This window comes from Phyllobates terribilis, unplaced genomic scaffold (assembly GCF_046119375.1).
Source record: "Phyllobates terribilis strain yellow unplaced genomic scaffold, ASM4611937v1 Scaffold_5__5_contigs__length_657084704, whole genome shotgun sequence".
In the NCBI taxonomy this organism is placed as follows: Eukaryota; Metazoa; Chordata; class Amphibia; order Anura; family Dendrobatidae; genus Phyllobates; species Phyllobates terribilis.
In genome coordinates, this window is record NW_027362765.1 from 370,220,889 (window position 1) to 370,244,082 (window position 23,194).

At 45.8% G+C, this 23,194-nt stretch overlaps 1 protein-coding gene across 1 annotated transcript in view; it reads right to left on the reverse strand.

Annotated features, from left to right (window-relative positions):
• SORCS3 (sortilin related VPS10 domain containing receptor 3) overlaps positions 1 to 23,194 on the reverse strand; it is a 921,810-nt gene that overhangs the window by 532,499 nt on the left and 366,117 nt on the right. The window contains exon 3 of the mRNA XM_073684759.1: positions 15,491 to 15,590. Coding sequence (XP_073540860.1) covers positions 15,491 to 15,590 — 100 coding nt within the window. The remainder of the gene's footprint in view (positions 1 to 15,490; positions 15,591 to 23,194) is intronic.

Genomic DNA, 23,194 nt, shown 5'->3' on the forward strand with positions numbered 1-23,194 from the left:
TTCAAGCAGTACTGGAATGACTCGGATATCACCCGCTACCCTGACGACGACTTGAGTATCATCGCCAGCAATGGTCAGCCCGTGCCACAGATTGGATTTAAAGAGGTGACCATTAAAATCGGTAGAGTCGAACTGGCAGCACAGGGACTGATCATTGTGGACATTGACAAGCGCGAGAGTCACCCAAAGATAACTCTAGGAACTAATGTAATTGAAAATTGTCTTGCAGAGGTGATTTTCCTTTTACAACAGGTTGCCAAGAACGCCAGCTCCGGCCAGCAACGAGTGCTCCAGAAAGAGATCCGGGCACTGATGCGACGGCAACAGATAGAACTCTCCGGTGGTGAGATTGGTAGCGTAAGAATGTGTGACCCTTTCCCTATTGCCATGCCCCCAAAAAGTGAAATGATGATTTGGTGCCGGGCAGCTATTGGTCTGAGAGGTAGAGATTACCAGGCAATGGTAGAACCAGTTTACTCAGACAGTAGGCCCACCATTTTGACAGCACGGGGGGTGGTCAATGTACGCCATGGGAGGGTGCCCGTTCGCATAATAAATATCGGGAAGAGGGAACTGTACCTGCCCCGGTATGCCACGCTAGCCAAATTGTATACCATCAATCAAAATTCCATACAGTCCGTGGAGCCCTTGCCTCCATCTTCCCCGGAGGAAGGTAACGGCTCTAAGGAAACAATGGAGGACTGGTGTCAGCAACTACATTTGGGTACTGACTCCACTCCCTCACACCAGAAACAGGGAGTCTATCGGGTGGTTCAAGAGTACGAGAGAGTGTTTAGTAAACACCCGTTAGACTTCGGGCGAGTCAAAGGGGTAGAACACCACATCCCCACGGGAGACCATCTTCCCATAAAAGAGAGGTATCGACCCGTACCCCCTGCACACTACCAACACGCCAAGGGGATGCTTAGGGACATGAAGGAGGCTGGGGTGATCAGGGATAGCTGTAGCCCCTGGGCAGCTCCACTAGTCTTAGTCAAAAAGAAAGACAACACCATGAGGATGTGTGTAGATTACCGGAAAATTAACCGTATCACACACAAGGATGCGTACCCCTTACCAAGGATAGAGGAGTCTTTGGCTGCTTTAAGATCTGCTAACTTCTTCTCTACCTTGGATCTCACTAGCGGGTACTGGCAGGTTCCTGTAGCAGAGGCGGACCGGGAGAAGACCATCGACCCGTAGAGGAAAGGGAAGATATGGTTAGTACTGTGCTCGGAGACTTCCCTCGGTCCTGGACTCAAGTCAATGGTGCAGTTGTGGTACCCGTCCTCACGTTCCTCCAACCAGCATCCCAAGTGCCTACGGAGCAACAGGTAGAGCTGGAAGAGCAGCCGGTCCAGGAGGCAGAAGACTGCACACAAGCAGAACAGGAGGATCAACCCTCTGCTTATAGTGAGCCTGCCGTACCCCTAGTGAGCCAAAGAGCCGGTAGACAGCTGCCCAGTTTACCCTTGACAGCTCCTACACCCTGTAGTTCAGGGCTAGACAGTCAGCTCCGTAGGTCCACTAGGGCCACTAGAGGCCAGTTACCCGCACGTTGGAGGATTTGAAGTGTATAAATTGTTTTATTTGTGGTTACCTGTTTTTCTTGTTGCTTGTGTATAATTATGTGTTTCTAGTTATTTATAGGAGTCCTTGGTGGATTTACCGGGAATCCTTGTACATGGTTGGAGCGTAACCTAGGAATGGACTAAAGACTGTTAAGGACTCGGGGCAGGACAGACCCCTACCTGGTTACGTCTCCCTGTTTTGGTGAAATGGACACCTTGCTTTTCTTCAAAAACTGCACCCGGTTGCGGACACGCCGTAACCATCTTTATGTGTTTTTCTTATTGTATTATTATTGTTTATACCTTGTTATGTTTTTTTCTAAAAATATGTTTAGTCCCGGAGTACTAAATTTCACTAGGGGGGAATGTGGCACCCCAGGGGTCTGGTTTCCACAGTAACAGCAATGTTATGTCTGAGAGCAGGTGGGAGGTCTCTTGGTCAGGGATCCTGTGCATGCCACACCTCCTGCCCAGTCCTGGGAGGGGAAGAACTTCCCCTATATAAACCTAGGGCTGAGGCAGGGTTAGAGAGTAGAGAAGAAGTAGAGACAGAGAAGAGAAGCAGATCTAGGAAAAGAACATCAGGAGCTCTGTGGGAGCAGTGCTATAAGGAGTCAGGGGCTGGCAGCTGCAGAGCTCGCCCTGACTGAGAAGCTATCACCGGACCCGGAGTCCGAGGCTGTGGGGACTAATCTTTACCCAGCAGCAGAAACCGCCCGGCAGGGGATTTCAGGTCCTCTGGCCAAGAAACCCGAAGGCACGGTCACACGCGTGGGACCAGCACCGCCGTCGTGGAGCGGACGCCACTAGAAGGCCCCGAGTCACCGGCCATACGGGTGAGCACCACACGGTACACTCAGGGACGTGGGCTACTTATACCCGCCTCTAGCAAGGTAGCCAGAAGAGTACAGTCAGTTTGGGAGGCCTACAACTCCGCCTGGCCAGGGGAGATCCCATCTGCTCAAGGACTGACCAGGCCCCGACCGCTAGCCAGTACTCCGGGAGGGTCTATCTTTATCACCAGTAAAGACTCTGAATTACACCGCATCGTCTCTGAGTGATTCCTGCTACCCCCATCATCCACGTCGGCTGCCCTGAGGCCATACCCCTCCCGTTGGGGGTGATACTATCACGCTGCACAATCCTACCACCGGCCTCAGCGGTCTGCCCTGCAGCGGCAGCTCCTTCGCTGCATTCAACGGGTGGCGTAGTCGTCCAACATCTACCGCTAATACATCGCCGCTCAGTTTGACTCCCTGGGCACGGACCGGGTCACCGCCACGAGACTACAACCCTCAACAGATCCGGCTCCGGGTAAGCTCCCGTGCGCGCGATGCCGCGCGACGAAGGCCCAGGGGTGCGTCATATGTACCATCCTCCAAAACTTTGAGGACTCCACCAAGATGGTGAGCGGCGATGACGCCATAATTAGCATCACCATCCCGCTTCTCTGTCTTCTGAAACGCTCTCTGCTCACAATCAAAGAGGATGCATTGCAGGTGGAGCACAATGAGATGGAGCAAAGAACCATACAGGGTGATTACACACAACCCAGCCTCATCTCATCCCAACGTGGATTGGGTGACAATGAGGAATAGGAGGAGGAGGAGGAAGGACAGGAGCTAGTTTCATGCACTATAGACGGTACTACCTGCACAGCTGTCATACCATCTGTTCAGCGTGGATGGCCAGAGGACAGAGAGGAAGAGGAGGAGGAGGAGAGCATGGTCAGTCATCCTCTTGGTGAGGACACGGAAGTCTTGCCTGTTAGTAGTCTAGCACGCATGGCTGAGTTTATGTTACGCTGCCTTTCCCATGACCCTCGCGTTCTCAAAATTTTGGGAGACAGTCATTACTGGTTGGTGACACTTCTAGACCCACGCTACAAGGAGAACTTTATATCTCTTATTTCTGAGGCGGACAGGTCTACAAAAATGGGGCTAGACCAGAAGACACTTGTTGCGGAACTGTTAAAAAAATTCCCATCTGAAAACACTGGCGGCAGAGGGCACACTTCGTTGGACAACCAAGGAGTACAGGCGAGAGAGACACAACTTCAATCCAGCAGAGGCAGGGGAACACTGTCAAAGTTCTGGGAGAGTTTTCTCAGCCCCTCCCATCGCACAGGCCCTGAGGCGCGGGGTACTCTCACAAGGACTGCAAAGTTTGGGAAGATGGTGAGGGAGTACCTTGCTGACCATACCAACATCCTCCGTGATTCCGCTGTGCCTTATAATTATTGGGTATCCAAGCTGGATACGTGGAATGAACTGGCTCTCTATGCCTTGGAGGTCCTGGCCAGCCCTGCCGCCAGCATTTTATCAGAGCGGGTTTTTAGTGCTGCTGGTGGAATTATAACTGATAAGTGTGGCGCCCCTGAGGGTTCGATCGCCACAGGGATGCTGCACCTCTTCAATGGGGTGTGGTGTTCCTCCTTCAAGGTAAGAACGGTGCAATGGTCAGGACCCCAACTCCACATCCAACACCACACTTCTCCCACCAGAGGGGGCTAGTAGGCACTAGAGTGCTGCCCCTACTGGGAAAATGGGAGACAGGGGAACCAAGAGATAGGGGGAACCATTTAGTGGGTGAGGGTGGAGGACGCACATCTAGTTAACACTTAATAATTCATATTTAATACACAGCCATTTTGGCTCATGGTTCTTTGATTGTGATCTCCATCCCTGAACGTGGCTTCTGGGTGAACCTGCAGCGGATGGAGACACGGCCCTCGTACCCTGGCCTTGGGTCGAGGGGCAGGTTGGAGTTAACGAATGTCTCAACCCGGTCAAGGATCATACCCAAGAAGGCCTGGAGCTTAGGAGTGTAGCTCCACCGCAAAAGGATCCCAGGGGGATGCAGACGGAGCTGTATACGCCACCTGTCCTTGCTATTCTGGCTTAGTCAGAGGGATTCCGGCTGCAAGAGGGGTACCGGCCCCCGACACCTGACTTTGCTACTCTACGTCCTAGTCAGGCAAGCCCAGCAGGCCCAGAGGATCCCACCGGGTAACGGAAGGAGCGGAGCTGCCACCCGTACCCTTTTTCTGAGTGTAGTCCAGAGGGAGACCCGGCCTATCTACACACACAGACAGGAAAGGACTCGGTCTGAAGTCTAGGAACACTCTGGTGCGGGGTCCTGATTAAACACTGGAACTACTCGGAGGTTGTCGGACCCCCGTCCCTGGTGACCGCAGAACTCCGTGAGGAGCAGGGAGAAGCCTTGCAGCTGTACTCTCCACCATGAGTAAAAACCCTGGAAGTCAACCCCTATGGCCTCCGGACTCTTTATTTCTGCACTGCACCGCATCACGCAGCACCAGACCTCCTACACTACAACCCCCTCCATCCTCATCTCTGCCCTGAGGCCCTGCTCCGCCTGTGGGGAGTAGTGTCAACGTCGGCTGCCACAACATCCCGCCTCAGAGGACTGCAGCAGCACTGGTGGCCTTCACCAGGTACCACAGGTGGCGTAGTCGATAGCAACCACTCAACCTTGATAGCCCATTGCATCCTTTTTTTAATGTGACGGCCCTCGGCACGGAACGGGTCCAGGCCATGACTGCTTCCCCCAACATCTGACCCGGCTCCGAGTTCCCCATATCCCAGGGAGGGCTGTGAGCGTCACATAAGCGCATCCGCCTGTCAACTGAAAATGCTGACAGGCTGACTCTTAAAAAAAACAAGGGCTGGATTGGGCCAGACTTCTCAACACCACCGAATGATAGCAGCGTAACATAAACTCAAATCCAGTGTCTTTTCTTGGGAGGTGTATTCCCATGCACCTTTTCACACCCAGACATGGGCATACGCTTCCTGATTTTGGCTATTTGCTCTTGTCCTCCTCCTTCTCCTCCTCTTCCACCACCATATCACCAGGGTGACCGTGATCCATGATGCAACACCCACCTAATTTTTTTAAAGGGTGTTAATGATTTATTTTTTTTATACAGTATGTTCATGTATACCCCCCAGGGATAAATGTTTGTCAGCCCATACACATAGTGCATGGGCATTACAAGTACAGGAGGCCCGCTCCTTTCTAATGGGAACATTTTTTTATGAGGCCCTCCTCCACGTCTCTTCCAAGGGGCATTGATGTGCCTCCAAATTTTTGCCGGCCCCTGCATTCACTGCATAGGCTAACAATATGGGAGACTCTCTCCTTTCTAATGGGAATTTGTCGTTACTGTGGCCTGGTCTATGTGTCTTTAAATTCTTAGTGGGGTTTTTCCTAAAATTGGTCAGCCGTTGGACTCACTGCATACCCTATAACTGTATAGCAGACCCTCTCTTTTCTGATGGGAACATGTCGTACCTTGCTACTTTGGCCCTGCTCTATGTGTCTTTAAATTCTTACAGAGTCTCTCCATCATAAATGAAACAGGATGTGTCTGATGATGTGTCACACACCACATTGCCAGATAAGGTTGTAAAATATTAAAATGACATTTCCCGGTGAATGCATTTGTCTTTAAAAAAAAACGTAAAAAAAACAAAACAATAGGATCTTTCTTTTGTATAAAAAACAGTGTCACCAATTTAACAACAATGTAATCACATTGTTCAGCTCATGCACCTCCTCCTCCATCTCCGAAATTATCACATCAGTCACAAGCTGACAGCACTGCAGCACTGCCTTGGCCAAGCGGCAACAGGCTGTGCTGAAGATATCATGCTTAATGCTTAATTGATAAACCGCCCAGCGCTGCATAGTTGTTGAAAGCTGTAACACAGCAGCCTGATCTGTGGCTCTCACCGCTGAACATACAGCCAGGCATGGTCGTGTGTGACAATGGGCGGAACCTGGTGCCGGAGAAATGGCAGCCGGCGTAGATACGGTTTCCCTCTATGCCAGTCCTTTCACAGAGCTAAAGAATATGGCTGTGGTGAAATACAACTCCTTCTGAGAAGCTGTTTCAGGTTGAAAAACATTGTGCCCACCAGAGGATTTGATTCTGAGGGCTAACCTTTCTCCCCCACTCAAGAGCCCCATAGCAGCTGCAAAGTTAGCGCTATCATGAACTCTCCTGAGGTAGAAGCCAAGGCACACCAGAGGATTCTCTGGTGGGACCGTCCAACCCTGCCGAGAAGAAGTCCTGGCTAAGAAAAGTGTGTGGGAAGGTTCCCGGACACTCTATGGCTGCTTTTTTTACTGAGGAGGAAACACACGCAAACACGGGGAGAACATACAAAGTCCTTGCAGATGTTGTCCTTGCTGGGAATTGAACACAGGATCCCAGCGCTGCAAGTCTTCAGTGCTAAGCACTGATCCAATGTGCTGCCGTTCACCCTCTAATATCTAATAGGCTGGAGAAACTTGCACCTACTGCCACTCTATCTTCAGCTCCTTTGTGAGAAAATGTATTTGGGCAGCCATTCAGTCTACCAAATAAAATTCCTGAGAAGGAAATTGAGGATGGCTTCGCTACTGGTACTGGGGGCAGTGCGTCGTACCATAGTTTGCTGGAAATATTCCAGGCTGGTAGGAGGCAAGCAAATTCCCACAGAAAAGTACCAGCAGTAATGTTCAGGGACCCGCGCTTGTAGAAGACGGAGACAACACCGGGAGAAATAGTGACAGCTGGGGACCAAGTATGGACACGAGGCATGAGGCATGTGGTTGTGAAAAGCTTCCGCCTCCAGGAGCCTAAAAGGCCACATTTCAAGTGCAAGTAGCTTTAGAGAACTTCCTGTGAGAAATGACACGCAGGGTAGATACGGTTTCCCTCTATGCCAGTCCTTTCACCGAGCTAAATACAACTGTCAGCAAAAAAAGTTGTGGACTGGTTTCGCACCGTCCCTGCCCACATTCACCTGTCCACGTGTTTGTGGTTAGGCGGTCCTTCCCAGTAAGTGCACTGGGTAGGGCATGGGTAATGTTGTGGGACCCGTGCTTGTGGAAGGCGGAGGCGATACCGGGAAATATAGTGGCGGCTGGGGACCGAGTATGGACACCCGGCCACCGCCGACATGAGGTTGGGAAAAGCTTCCGCCTCCACGAGCTTAAAAGGCCATATTTCAAGTGCAAAAAGCTGCCCAGAAATCTGTCAGTTTAGTGTTGTGGCCTGTGGGTGGGTGGGTGGCTGGCTGCATACTTGCAATTGCATTCCAAGTAACAGAAAACTAAGCAGATGGTGGCCTCTATCATCATCATGGCCTCACCTCGGCACTATGAACTCTCCTGAAGGAGAAGCCAGGGCCCGCCGGAGGAGTCTCCGGTTCTCTGGTGGGCCCGTCCAACCCTGCCGAAAAGCAGCCCTGGCTAAGAAAAGTGTGGGGGAAGGTTCCCGGACACTCTATGGCTGCTTTTTTATTGTGGATCGGCCATGCTTATGCATGTTATTTCTCAAAACGCATTACAGATCAGGCCATTTTCCAACTCTGTATTCAAGAAATTAAATGCGCAAAGAAAGATGTGTGTGTGTCAAAGCACCACCGACAAGGGCGAGTTGATGTTGGACGGGCTGCCATTGCTTCTGCAACAAGCTGCATTACAGGACTTCCTGGGAGAAATGACACGCAGGTTAGATACGGTTTCCCTCTATGCCAGTCCTTTCACCGAGCTAAATACAACTGTTAGGAAAAAAAGTTGTGGACTGGCTCTGTACCGTCCCTGGCCACATTCACCTGTCCACGTGTTTGTGGTTAGGCGGTCCTTCCCAGTAAGTGCACTGGGGAGGGCACGGGTAATGTTGTGGGATCCGTGCTTGTGAAGGCGGAGACGATACGGGGAAAAATAATGGCGGCTGGTGACCGAGTATGGACACCCGGCTGCCGCCAGCATGAGGTTATGAAAAAAAAGCTTCCGCCTCCACGAGCCTAAAAGGCCACATTTCAAGTGCAAGCAGATGTCAAAATTTTGGGAGTACAGTATTGCAGCCTGTGGGTGGGTGGGTGGCTGGCTGCATACTTGCGCTTGCATTCCAAGGAATGGGGTAGGGACAACTGAACGCTGCAGTGGGACAAGGACGTGGACGGTGATTGTTGCAAGTCTGCAATGACAGGTGCATAGTGGGAGGCATCTTCGCATGCGCCAAAGATCACTTATGATGGGCACACTTTTAGGCAGTGACCTGGGAGTCAGAGATGCTTCCAGAGGTTTTCCCCATGCTGTTCCCATGTCTTTTCAGCACTGTATGCATGTGTCTGATGATATGTCACACACCACATGGCCAGATAAGGTTGTAAAATGTTAAAATGACATTTCCAGTGAATGCATTTGTCTTGGTTGAAAGCAATACAAAAGTGCAAAAACGCATCAAAAACGCTACGTGTGAACATAGCCCAAGGTGTGGAGGAGTATTTTTGTTTTTGGTTATTTATTTTGCCTTATATACAAGTCATTACCCTGGAAAGGATGTTCCTTAACATATTTCCCAGGAAAATCCATTATGGTTTAGTTTTTGAACATTTTATTGTGAGTCCGTAAAAGTGGCGTCATACTCAGACCACGTTATTGACAGCAGTGACCTGGGGGTCAGAAATGCTTCCAGGGGTCTTCCCCATGCTGTCCCCATGTCATTTGAGCACTGTTCCCATCGATTTGGGCAATTTTTAGGCCCTCTGCAGACCGCCAGGGGGAGCTGCCTGAATAATGCTCGAGTTTTCCATAGACTTACATTGGGCTCGTTGCTCTGACCGAGCACCCGAGTATTCCAATGTGCTCGACCCGAGCAACGAGTACCCGAGCATTTTAGTGCTCGCTCATCATCACTAGTTATCATTCATAGTCTCTGAAACAAGGCCAAAAAAGGAAAAATTCTCCCGGGGTATGTAAACTTTTGAGCACAACTGTATATATCGATTCTTTATAGATAAAATGTAACTAAAAGATAGCTATTGTGTACATACATTACATTACTGATCCTGAGTTACATCCTGTATTATACTCCAGAGCTGCACTCACTATTCTGCTGGTGCAGTCACTGTGCACATACATTACATTACTGATCCTGTACTGATCCTGAGTTACATCCTGTATTATACTCCAGAGCTGCGCTCATTATTCTGCTGGTGCAGTCACTGTGTACATACATTACATTACTGATCCTGTACTGATCCTGAGTTACATCCTGTATTATACTCCAGAGCTGCACTCACTATTCTGCTGGTGCAGTCACTATGTACATACATTACATTACTGATCCTGAGTTACCTCCTGTATTATACCCCAGAGCTGCATTCACTATTCTGCTGGTGCAGTCACTGTGCACATACATTACATTACTGATCCTGTACTGATCCTGAGTTACATCCTGTATTATACTCCAGAGCTGCACTCACTATTCTGCTGGTGCAGTCACTGTGTACATACATTACATTACTAATCCTGAGTTACCCCCTGTATTATACTCCAGGGCTGCACTCACTATTCTGCTGGTGCAGTCACTGTGTACATACATTACATTACTGATCCTGTACTGATCCTGAGTTACATCCTGCATTATACTCCAGAGCTGCACTCACTATTCTGCTGGTGCAGTCACTGTGTACATACACTACATTACTGATCCTGTACTGATCCTGAATTACATCCTGCATTATACCCCAGAGCTGCACTCACTATTCTGCTGGTGCAGTCACTGTGTACAAACGTTACATTACTGATCCTGAGTTACATCCTGTATTATACTCCAGAGCTGCACTCACTATTCTGCTGGTCACCCTGTTCATACATTGCTTCGCTCACTCCACACTTAGTTGTACTTCAGTAATGTAAACGTTTTCATTCAATAAAAAAGCTGAGATCAATAGAAAACAAATTGATTTCCCGTCTCTGTAAATTATTTTCACCCTTTCTGTGATAAGGCAGCGATTTTATTCTGAACTGTATAATATATTTTAGGTCTCTTCATCAGAGTGCGGTGCTGTCATCAGTGGGACTACAACCCCCTCCCTCCTCCTTCACCGCTCGTTCTTTATTTTCTATGTATGACTTTGGCGCGGTTCATTCTTCTTCGCCGCGGTTTCATTAACAGACTATACCGGCTCATTTTCCGTTGCTGGATACATTTACATACTAATCGAGCGTCGCGCCCAGAGAAAATGATGAGAAACTTCCCATATTCTTCAGGATTCAGTTCCTTTATTTCCTGAGTTGAAAAACATCCAGGATCGTGTTGTTCTAATTAGGCATAAATATCCCCCCCGAGGGAGAACTCCGCATCTCATTTCCCCGAGTCCCTGCAACTCCTCTAATAATTTCAAGAATTATTGTCGCGGCTCCTACACCTGCATTTATGGGGAAATATAGATTTCTTCTCCCTGAGTTTATTACCAGGGATGTAATGGTAACGCTCATGTATTAAATACAAGAAAGAGATAGAACGATGCATAGATAGATAGATACAGAATCTTATCATGCATTTCTATATACAGGGAGCTCCCCCTAGTGGTGGCTGCAGACAGAATCTTATCATGTATCTCTATATACAGGGAGCTCCCCCTAGTGGTGGCTGCAGACAGAATCTTATCATGTATCTCTATATACAGGGAGCTCCCCCTAGTGGTGGCTGCAGACAGAATCTTATCATGTATCTCTATATACAGGGAGCTCCCCCTAGTGGTGGCTGCAGACAGGATCTTATCATGTATCTCTGTATACATGGAGCTCCCCCTAGTGGGGGCTGAAGACAGATTCTTATCATGTATCTCTGTATACAGGGAGCTCCCCCTAGTGGTGGCTGCAGACAGAATCTTATCATGTATCTCTGTATACAGCGAGCTCCCCCTAGTGGTGGCTGCAGACAGAATCTTATCATGTATCTCTGCATACAGGGAGCTCCCTCTAGTGGTGGCTGCAGACAGGATCTTATCATGTATCTCTGTATACAGGGAGCTCCCCCTAGTGGTGGCTGCAGACAGAATCTTGTGTATCTCTCTATACAGGGAGCTCCCCCTAGTGGTGGCTGCAGACAGAATCTTATCATGTATCTCTGTATACAGGGAGCTCCCCCTAGTGGTGGCTGCAGACAGAATCTTGTGTATCTCTCTATACAGGGAGCTCCCCCTAGTGGTGGCTGCAGACAGAATCTTATCATGTATCTCTGTATACAGGGAGCTCCCCCTAGTGGTGGCTGCAGACAGAATCTTATCATGTATCTCTGTATACAGGGAGCTCCCCCAAGTGGTGGCTGCAGACAGATTCTTATCAAGTATCTCTGTATACATGGAGCTCCCCCTAGTGGTGACTGCAGAAAGAATCTTATCATGTATATCTGTATAGAGGGAGCTCCCCCTAGTGGTGGCTGCAGACAGGATCTTATCATGTGTATCTGTATACAGAGAGCTCCCCCTAGTGGTGGCTGCAGACAGGATCTCATCTTGTATCTCTGTATACAGGGAGCTCCCCCTAGTGGCGGCTGCAGACAGGATCTTATCATGTATCTCTGTATACAGGGGGCTCCCCCTAGTGGTGGCTACAGAAAAAATCTTATCATGTATCTCTGAATACAGGGAGCTTCCCCTAGTGGAGGCTGCAGACAGGATCTTATCATGCATCTCTGTATACAGGCAGCTCCCCCTAGTGGAGGCTGCAGACAGGTTCTTATCATGTATCTGTGTATGTAGGGAGCTCCCCCTAGTGGTGGCTACAGACAGGATCTCATCATGTATCTCTGTATACAGGGAGCTCCCTCTAGTGGAGGCTGCAGACAGATCTTATCATGCATCTCTGTATACAGGGAGCTCCCCCTAGTGGTGGCTACAGACAGGATCTTATCATGTATCTCTGTATACAAGGAGCTCCCCCTAGTGGTGGCGGCAGACAGGATATTATCATGCATCTCTGTATGCAGGTAGCTCCCCATAGTGGTGACTGCAGACAGAATCTTATCATGTATCTCTGTATACATGGGAGCTCCCCCTAGTGGTGGCTGCAGACAGAATCTTATCATGTATCTCTGTGTACAGGGAGCTCCCTCTAGTGGTGGCTGCAGACAGGATCTTATCATGTATCTCTGTATAGAGGGAGCTCCCCCTAGTGGTGGCTGCAGACAGGATCTTATCATGTATCTCTGTATACAGGGAGCTCCCCCTAGTGGTGGCTGTAGACAGAATCTTACCATATATCTCTGTATAAAGGGAGCTCCCCCTAGTGGTGGTTGCAGACAGGATCTTATCATATATCTCTGTATAAAGGGAGCTCCCTCTAGTGGAGGCTGCAGACAGGATCTTATCATGTATCTCTGTATACAGGGAGCTCCTCCTAGTGGTGGCTGCAGACAGGATCTTATCATGTATCTCTGTATACAGGGAGCTCCCCCTAGTGGTGGCTGCAGACAGAATCTTTGCTTGTATCTCTGTATACAGGGAGCTCCCCCTAGTGGTGGCTGCAGACAGAATATTATCATGTATCTCTGTATACTGGGAGCTCCCTCTAGTGGTGACTGCAGACAGGATCTTATCATGTATCTCTGTATACAGGGAGCTCCCCCTAGTAGTGGCTGCAGACAGGATCTTATCATGTATCTCTGTATACAGGGAGCTCCCCCTAGTGGTGGCTGCAGACAGGATCTTATCATGTATCTCTGTATACAGGGAGCTCCCCCTAGTGGTGGCTGAAGACAGAATCTTTGCTTGTATCTCTGTATACAGGGAGCTCCCACTAGTGGTGGCTGCAGACAGAATATTATCATGTATCTCTGTATACTGGGAGCTCCCTCTAGTGGTGACTGCAGACAGGATCTTATCATGTATCTCTGTATACAGGGAGCTCCCCCTAGTAGTGGCTGCAGACAGGATCTTATCATGTATCTCTGTATACAGGGAGCTCCCCCTAGTGGTGGCTGCAGACAGGATCTTATCATGTATCTCTGTATACAGGGAGCTCCCCCTAGTGGTGGCTGCAGACAGGATCTTATCATGTATCTCTGTATACAGGGAGCTCCCCCTAGTAGTGGCTGCAGACAGGATCTTATCATGTATCTCTGTATACAGGGAGCTCCCCCTAGTGGTGGCTGCAGACAGGATCTTATCATGTATCTCTGTATACAGGGAGCTCCCCCTAGTGGCGACTGCAGTGTCACTATGTCTATGCAGTGGGTTTTGAGCTTTGTGACAGAAAACCTAGCTGTATACAATACATAGTTTGTATGTAAGGCTGTGTGCCCACGTAGCGTTTTTCAAGCGTATATGCTGCGGAATTTCCGCAGCGTAAACGCTTGAAAAACGCATGTATATCCGCACCCCATGGTCCCCAATGGCATTCCGCAATGTCAATGCCCATGCTGCGGATTTTTCCGCAGCGTATATGCTTCGGTCAAAAATCCGCAGCATGTTCATTAATTTTGCGGAAGCGCAGCGGAATCAATGTGCGGATGGTACCCAAGTCTGGATGAGAGGAGACTCTCATCCAGACCTGGGTACCAAAGAACCTGTAAAAAAAAGAATAAAATAAAGTTTATACTTATCTTCTGATGTTTTCCCTCCGTCGCGCTGTTGTCTGAAGGACCTGCCACGTCATTGAGTCATGTGACCCACCACATGACACAATGACGTCACCGCAGATCCTGCACACAACAGCGTGAGCCGCTCAAGACTCCGGACGGGGCAGAGAATGCATCGGAAGGTGAGTATAAAGTTTATTTTTTTATTTTTTACCATTCTGAACAAGTTGTCAAGCACTTTTCCAAGTGATGCTTGGAGAAGTGCTTGATAACTCGCATGCGGAAATGCTGCAAAGACGCCTCACAAACGCTTCTACCTGGCGGGAAAACCGCATGTAATATCCGCATGCGATTTTCCCACCAGGGAGAAGCGTAAAAAATATGCTTCAGGTCCGCAACGTGGGCACATAGCCTAAGAGTGTACATTGACTCCAAGACACTGAGATGCTTAATACTTTGAGCGTTTGGTTGAAAGTGACTCATTGACAGGTGTAGTGATGTCGTACATCTCAGTCCCAGCTCTGTGTTCTTCCCTCTCCATCAGCAATGACTTTGTATGAAACATTTTCAGGTTGATTTGGGCACAAAGCGCTGCAGTCTGATCCCATTAGACAGAATATAGGTTATGAGCCGGTAGAACTGATACAGCCCTGAGATAAGAGGCGAGTGATTAGCGGCAGCGTGCTCTGTACTCTGCGCTGTCAGACGTCCTCCACACTCTCATCTCCATCCACTCCCAATTAAATCCTCCAGAACTTGCCTAAATCTCATCTGTACCTTGTTCCCACTCAGCAGATTTCACTTCACTTTGGGCTGTTAGGAAATGTGTATATTCTTCATGAGTGTTTACATAGGACTGCAGGAAGATTAGATCTCCACTATACCGTACAGTCACAATCAATCACGCCCTAAAGATACTGTGCCCTCCTCAAGGTTCCCGAAGGTAGGGACTGACCCTGTGGGCTCCATTCTCCAATGTTTTCTTGGAGATAAGTGGTGTCAAGCGTATCTGATAACTGCTTATCCCCATTTCTTCCCTGCATAATCCATGGATTCCTCTTAGATTAGTTGTGCCATGTATCTGGCAGCTGCTTCTCCCCACCCTTACCAAATCTTTAAGGTATAGGATACATTTTTTTATGCTTTTTTCCAATTTAGCATTTTGCATGGGATCGAAAATACACTGAAAGACCAGCAATTAAATTAGGCTTTTTGAAATCTCAAACACATTGCATTTATTTGCCCAACCATAAATCGACCCGCGATACGGATTCTACAGTCCAGAATTTTTCTGTAAAGAGAATGTCATGTCAAAGGAACAGGAAAAAACGAAAAATAAATCCCTGGGTAAAAAATATGCGCTAAAACTGGACAAATCACAAATCTACTACATGAAACTCAACATAATCGATAACTTATGAAGAATTAAGACGATGGGGAGTTCTGCCGAAGGAAGAGAAAGCCTGTAGTGTTTACAAATATCTGTACAATGTATCAAATCATCCTGAGGATACAAGAGATAAGTCATTACCTTCTTCTTGTTGGTGGGGCTCACGTACAGGTAGCTGAGGACGGTTTTCAGCCCCACCTTCTCATTAAATTTCTCATACGTTGTTCCATAATCTGTAGACCTGGAGAAGACAAACAAATGTTCATCTGTAGGCAGAAGTGTCATCATAGTGTATGAGGGCGATGTAGAATACAGTGTATCTATCCATCCATCCATGCTATTTATTACTCATATCGATCTAATCTATGTTATCTATCATCTATCTATTATCTATCTATATATATATATATATATATTATCTATTATCTATCCATCCATCCATCCATCCATGCTATTTATTACTCATATCGATCTAATCTATGTTATCTATCATCTATCTATTATCTATATATATATATATATATATATATATATATATATATATATATTATCTATTATCTATCCATCTATTATCAAACTATTATCTATATATTATCTATCTATCATCTATTATATACAGTGGCTACGGAAAGTATTCACTCTTTGTTTCGTTGCAGCCATTTGGTAAATTCTAAAAAGTTCATTTTTGTTTCTCATTAAAGTCCACTCTGCACCCCATCTTGACTGAAAAAAAAAACAGAAATGTAGAAATTTTTGCAAATTTATTAAAAAAGAAAAAGTGAAATATCACATGGTCATAAGTATTCAGACCCTTTGCTCACACACTCATATTTAAGTCACATGCTGTCCTTTTCCTTGTGATCCTCCTTGAGATGGTTCTACTCCTTCATTGGAGTCCAGCTGTGTTTAATTAAACTGATAGGACTTGATTTGGAAAGGCGCACACCTGTCTATATAAGACCTCACAGGTCACAGTGCATGTCAGACCAAATGAGAATCATGAGCTCAAAGGAACTGCCCAAGGAGCTCAGAGACAGAATTGTGGCAAGGCACAGATCTGGCCGAGGTTACAAAAGAATGTCTGCATTAATCAAGGTTCCTAAGAGCACAGTGGCCTCCATAATCCTTAAATGGAAGAAGTTTGGGACCACCAGAAGTCTTCCTAGACCTGGCCGTCCAGCCAAACTCAGCAATTGTGGGAGAAGAGCCTTGGTGAGAGAGGTAAAGGAGAACCCCAAGATCACTGTGGCTGAGCTCCAGAGATGCAGTAGGGAGATGGGAGAAAGTTCCACAAAGTCAACTATCACTGCAGCCCTCCACCAGTCAGGCCTTTATGGCAGAGTGGCCCGACGGAAGCCTCTCCTCATTGCAAGACATATAAAAGCCGGCATAGAGTTTGCTCAAAAACACATGAAGGACTCCCAGACTATGAGAAATAAGATTCTCTGGTCTGATGAGATGAAGATAGAACTTTTTGGTGATAATTCTTAGCGGTATGTGTGGAGAAAACCAGGCACTGCTCATCACCTGCCCAATACAATCCCAACAGTGAAACATGGTGGTGGCAGCATCATGCTATGGGGGTGTTTTTCAGCTGTAGGGACAGGATGACTGGTTGCAATTGAAGGAAACATGAATGCGGCCAAGTACAGAGAAATCCTGGATGAAAACCTCTTCCAGAGTGCTCTGGACCTCAGACTTGGCCGAAGGTTCACCTTCCAACAAGACAATGACCCTAAGCACACAGCTAAAATAACAAAGGAGTGGCTTCAGAGCAACTCTGTGACCATTCTTGACTGGCCCAGCCAGAGCCCTGACCTAAACCCAATTGAGCATCTCCGGAGAGACCTGAAAATGGCTGTCCACCAACGTTCACCATCCAACCTGACGGAACTGGAGAGGATCCGCAAGGAAGAATGGCAGAGGACCCCCAAATCCAGGGGTGAAAAACTTGTTGCATCATTCCCAAGAAGACTCATGGCTGTACTAGCTCAAAAGGGGGCTTCTACTCAATACTGAGCAAAGGGTCTGAATACTTATGACCGTGTGATATTTCAGTTTTTCTTTTTTAATAAATTTGCAAAAATTTCTACATTTCTGTTTTGTTCAGTCAGGATGGGGTGCAGAGTGGACTTTAATGAGAAAAAAATGAACTTTTTAGAATTTACCAAATGGCTGCAATGAAACAAAGAGTGAAAAATGTAAAGGGGTCTGAATACTTTCCGTACCCACTGTACATATATATATGTACAGTATACATATACACCATCTATTATTATTATTATTATTATTATTATTATTATTATTATTAATAATTTAGATAGCGCCATTGATTCCATCTATCCATTTATCTATCTATCATCTATCAATCTATTATCTATTTATCTATCATATCTATGTATTTAATTATCCATGTAATAACAAAATGAAGCAGCACCAGACTCTTCAGTTTTGGGTGTCAGGCCCCCAGTTCATGTATCCAACCTCTTTCAATACATCCAAAGTGAGGCATTACTCCAGAATTCAGTGTAATAAAGATACTTTATTTTCCCCCTGTGGTGACATTTTGGTTCCCAGACTTGAAAAAGTGTTCAGTCTGTGAACAGAAACGTCGTCTCTCCACATCTATCTCATAGCTCTCCATCTCGGAGCGGTGTATAGTGCAGTGTTACTATTCTGTCTTAAGTTGGTCTCAAGCAGCACAGTGACTCTCCCACCCTTTAATGATAAGGAGATGACTTTGCTTCTCTGTCCCAGTCTACACAGCAAAGCTAACAAAGTGAGCAGAAGAACAGTGCCAGCCAACTGTGACTGCTCCAGTGACTACTATCATAATGTGACACGTGACAGCAATGCTGTAATAGGTATCTTACCCCCAAAACCCCCACAATTAACAGAATAAAGGGACGGTGCTACAGGTGTTTGCAGCACGGACACGCCAGACACTGATCTGCTCTGCATCATTGTAGTATCCATAGAAAAGTGTGCAAGAAGGGTTAAATCTATTTGTGTGAGTTATTTTATTGTGTTGCTTTAGCGCAAGCTTGTGCCCCAGAGTCCAGAGGAAGACTGTGAAGCTGCGCCTCCCTCCTCCCCCTCTCACTTCCATACTCACAAAGCAAAGCTCTCTTTAAAGGTTTTCTTATCTGATGATATTGTGTTTAAAGAAATGAATCTCCTGTTAGGTCTATCTCAGTCGCGAGTTCAATACGGTCCTGGGGGGGCGACTGACACATTAATAGGAAAAGCGCGCTCTGACTTTCAGGCGATAAGAAGTGAGTGAGAACCGACCGTCACTTCTCTTAGTCTTCACTTATCTGATTTCCTTGGCTTCCGGGAAGACATCTTGGGAATTATTAATCAAAGGCATTTGTTACATGTCTCAGAATGTTCCTTAAGATTACGCGGGCTACAAACATACCGGTAGAGCTGAGCGCCGGCCTGGCGGGGGATGGGGATGGGACTCCTCGGGGTGGAACCGGGGAATAGTATTTGCTTTGGTTCTATTTTATCTGGAAGCTTAAGATTAAGTGAAATAGTGAAAGTCCGGGCTAAGTAGAAGGCGCCACGGGCTGTATTTATGGCCGGCTTACGCTTGTAATACCCCGGCCCGGCTTATTTACCATGAGCGCTGCACAGTAAAATTACAATTCCCATCATGCGCCCATTAGCTAAATGCGATCTCATATTTGCAAGCGCGTACAGCCAATGAAACGCGTCTGAGGGAGACGAGGAAGAAGCCGGGGAATGAAATATTCATGGGATTCTTTATTTCTAGGAAGAAGAAATCACATAAATATGTCTCCCGTCAGCAGAAATAATAATAATAAAGAGAAATATCGGAGGGAAGAAAGGAAGAATGATTTCATTCCGAGACGACGTCTGATGACAAAGGAGAAATCAGGAAGGTTCAGAGACGGAAGAACGCAAAGGACCGGGCAGAGGCAGGAGCGAGGGGTGCGGGGCGCTGCTGACAATCACTGGTGCAGGAACTGTCAGAGCGAGATCGGAGAGGGTCACACTTATGTAGGACTGTGCAGGAGGCTCAATGTGGTCACTGATACAGTTATACATCATGTGGCAGCATTACATTCATGTTCTGTGGTGTGTGACAGTTATATTTAGGGGGCGCAGTGTATGGCAGTATTATATTCAGTGGGCACAATGTATGGCAGTATTATATTTAGGGAGCACAGTGTTTGGCAGTATTATATTTAGGGAGCACAGTGTATGGCAGTATTATATTTAGGGAACACAGTGTATGGCAGTATTATATTTAGGGAACACAGTGTATGGCAGTATTATATTTAGGGAGCACAGTGTATGGCAGTATTATATTTAGGGAACACAGTGTATGGCAGTATTATATTTAGGGAGCACAGTGTATGGCAGTATTATATTCAGTGGGCACAATGTATGGCAGTATTATAGTCAGTGGGCACAATGTATGGCAGTATTATATTCAGTGGGCACAATGTATGGCAGTATTTAGGGAGCACAGTGTATGGCAGTATTATATTTAGGGAACACAGTGTATGGCAGTATTATATTTAGGGAGCACAGTGTATGGCAGCATTATATTTAGGGAACACAGTGTGTGACAGTGTTATATTTAGGGAGCACAGTGTATGACAGTATTATATTTAGGGAACACAGTGTATGACAGTATTATATTTAGGGAACACAGTGTATTGCAGTATTACATTTAGGAAACACAGTGTATGGCAGTATTATATTTAAAGAGCACAGTGTATGGCAGTATTATTTTTAGGGAGCAAAGTGTATGGCAGTATTATATTTAGGGAGTACAGTGTATGGCAGTATTACTTTTAGGGAGCACAGTGTATGGCAGTATTATATTTAGGGAACACAGTGTATGACAGTATTATATTTAGTGAACACAGTGTATGGCAGTATTATATTTAGGGAACACAGTGTATGGCAGTATTATATTTAGGGAACACAGTGTATGACAGTATTATATTTAGGGAACACAGTGTATTGCAGTATTACATTTACGAAACACAGTGTATGGCAGTATTATATTTAAAGAGCACAGTGTATGGCAGTATTATTTTTAGGGAGCAAAGTGTATGGTAGTATTATATTTAGGGAGTACAGTGTATGGCAGTATTACTTTTAGGGAGCACAGTGTATGGCAGTATTACTTTTAGGGAGTACAGTGTATGGCAGTATTACTTTTAGGGAGCACAGTGTATGGCAGTATTACTTTTAGGGAGTACAGTGTATGGCAGTATTACTTTTAGGGAGCACAGTGTATGGCAGTATTACATTCAGGGAACACTGTGTGACAGTAATATATACATGTGGCACAGTGTGTGACAGAAATTTTTTCAGAGGACAAAGTGTAGGCAGTAATATTTTTGGGGAGCTAAGTATGCAGCAGTATTATTCAGGTGGCCTGGACTGACTACAATCAGAAAAGACAATACCTGTGATTAAACGAAACCCATAGGAACCCATGGTCCCATGGTCCCAGAGACCACCAAGCACCAAGATCCTAACCAGATTTGTGGAAAAGGAGATAATAAACCGCTAGTAACTAATAGCCCATTGAATAACACAGTGCACTGACGGACTTTTCATGTTTTATAAACTAAAAAAAAACAGTCCAAAAATTAGCCCTCTTAGTCACTTTTGATCAGGCTACTATTCTGTGCAGAGCACATAAGCACATAATCAAAGTGACAGTGTCGCTGTCAGAAGAAACATCAACCTGCTGTGGCTGAGACGAATGATGTGCCACATATTCCTTAACTTCCTGCACTTCTTGCCCACTGATACACTTGCTGGAGGCAAATGAGGCCAATTATAACCAGTGTTTAATAGTACTACTGTCCATATAGCTGGGGCCAGTGGTGGTGGAAGTGCTTCTGCTGCTGCCAGAGGGCTCCCACATTCTTAGTCATGGTATTGATTTTTTTCCTTTTTACTACACTGTCCATTGTCCTTGCAAGTATGGCATTATTATGAAAGTGGCCGAACTTTTTGAATTTCGAATTCCCAAGGCTTGACAAATGTTTCTAAAAAATGTGACTCACAGCCTCTCCAATTGCCCTGAAAAGTTGTGTATCTCTTTAACACAAACACAACCTTGGTAATGTCAAAGTGACCTCACCATAAAACGGATGGTAAGCAACAAACCCTTTACTAACACAATGCACTGGCAGACTTTTCTTTTTTTTTATTAAAAAAAAAGTCCAAAAATTATCCCTTTTAGTCACTTGTGATTAGGAAGACCGTTCTGTGCTGAACGCAGAAGCAGACTGACAGTGTTACTGACAGAGGTAACATTATACTGCTTTGATTGAGACAAGGGATGTGCTATATATTCCATAATCCCTCCACTTCCTCCCCACTAATATGTTTGCAGGCGGCAAAGGAAGCCGATTGTGACCTGTATTTGATATTACCACTGCCCGGATGGCTGGTATAGGTGGTGATGATACCACTTTTTCTTTTACCATACAATTTCTACAACACAATAAGTGACTTTTGACAATCTTTACAACTCCAAATGTTCAACCTCCTGCCTAAAAGGACATAATAATAAATGTTAGGCAGATAGGTACACGTAGAAAAAGCAAAAGGTGGAAACAGGTCACGGTGTAGGTGTGACTTGTATGGTTGTCATATTGGATTAGTGAAATAGTTGATCAAATCAAGAGATGTACAGTTCAATATCTACATTTTCTTTCCAAAATTTTTTCCCTATTTTTTCAGCAAAAAAAAATTCAACCCCCTTCACAAAAAATGGCAAAATAAGAAATGCTAGGTACTGTAGGGACACGAGGGCAAACATAGAATTGGTGCAACAAGGGTCAAAGCAGTGAGTAGCTTTTATCACAGACACAAAGAGGGGCTCATATAATGTTCTTGCACAGGGGTCCTTTTTGTCTGTCCGCCCATGAGGAACATGTCCAAAAAAATCACAGAGCTATAAACATGGTGCTCTATTGGTTTTGGTGTGCACAGGTATAAAATTTAACTAGGAAAAAATTTGCTTAAAAAAAAATATGTTTTGACATTCACTTAATGAGGACGACAGTCGCAGCTCAATGTCTGGATTTTGAGGAATTTTCTTTTGCATATATAAAAAACTAAATATTCCCCTCTTCACAAAAACAATTGACTGACACTGATTTCAGATTCTCTTCTCTGTGTCTTGCGTTTGCTTTTTCAGTCCATTAAAATGAAGTGTAATTGTAATTCGAATGCAACAGGAAAGAGGTCAGATTCGCCATATCACTGATCAATCACACTGGGTCTGGCACTGCTGCTGGCTCCTCTCCTCTCTCTGCCTATCAATTGAATGTCTGAATTATTCTTAGACTACTACACTCATCTTCTTCACTGTATTTGTCCAATATCTTTTTTCTTTTCCTGTCTCTATCGCTGATCTTTGAGCAAGATTCATCACAAAGCGGCTGGTGCATTCCCTGCCTTGGCTTTTATACAGGCTATGATAGTCCCTTTTCATTGGCTGCCCTATACTATGTGATGTGATAGCTACAGGACATTGGAGGAAGCCAGTGTGAGTTTACCAAAGGTCAGGTTATTGTTCACAGTTTATGAAATAGGAAGGGTATAAAGTATACTATGTATCGACAGAATATTACACTATTAAAAACCAATAATTTTATTAAATAAACAATAAATATAGCCCAAAACACCCAGTGAAAATGCACACAAAGCAAGAAATTACAATAAAGAGGGGGATGTAATGTATAAGATGCAGTTGAAACCTGAAGTTTCCATCCACTATATAAAAAGAAACATCTGCATGTTTTTCTCAATATCTGACATGAAATCAGAATAAACCTT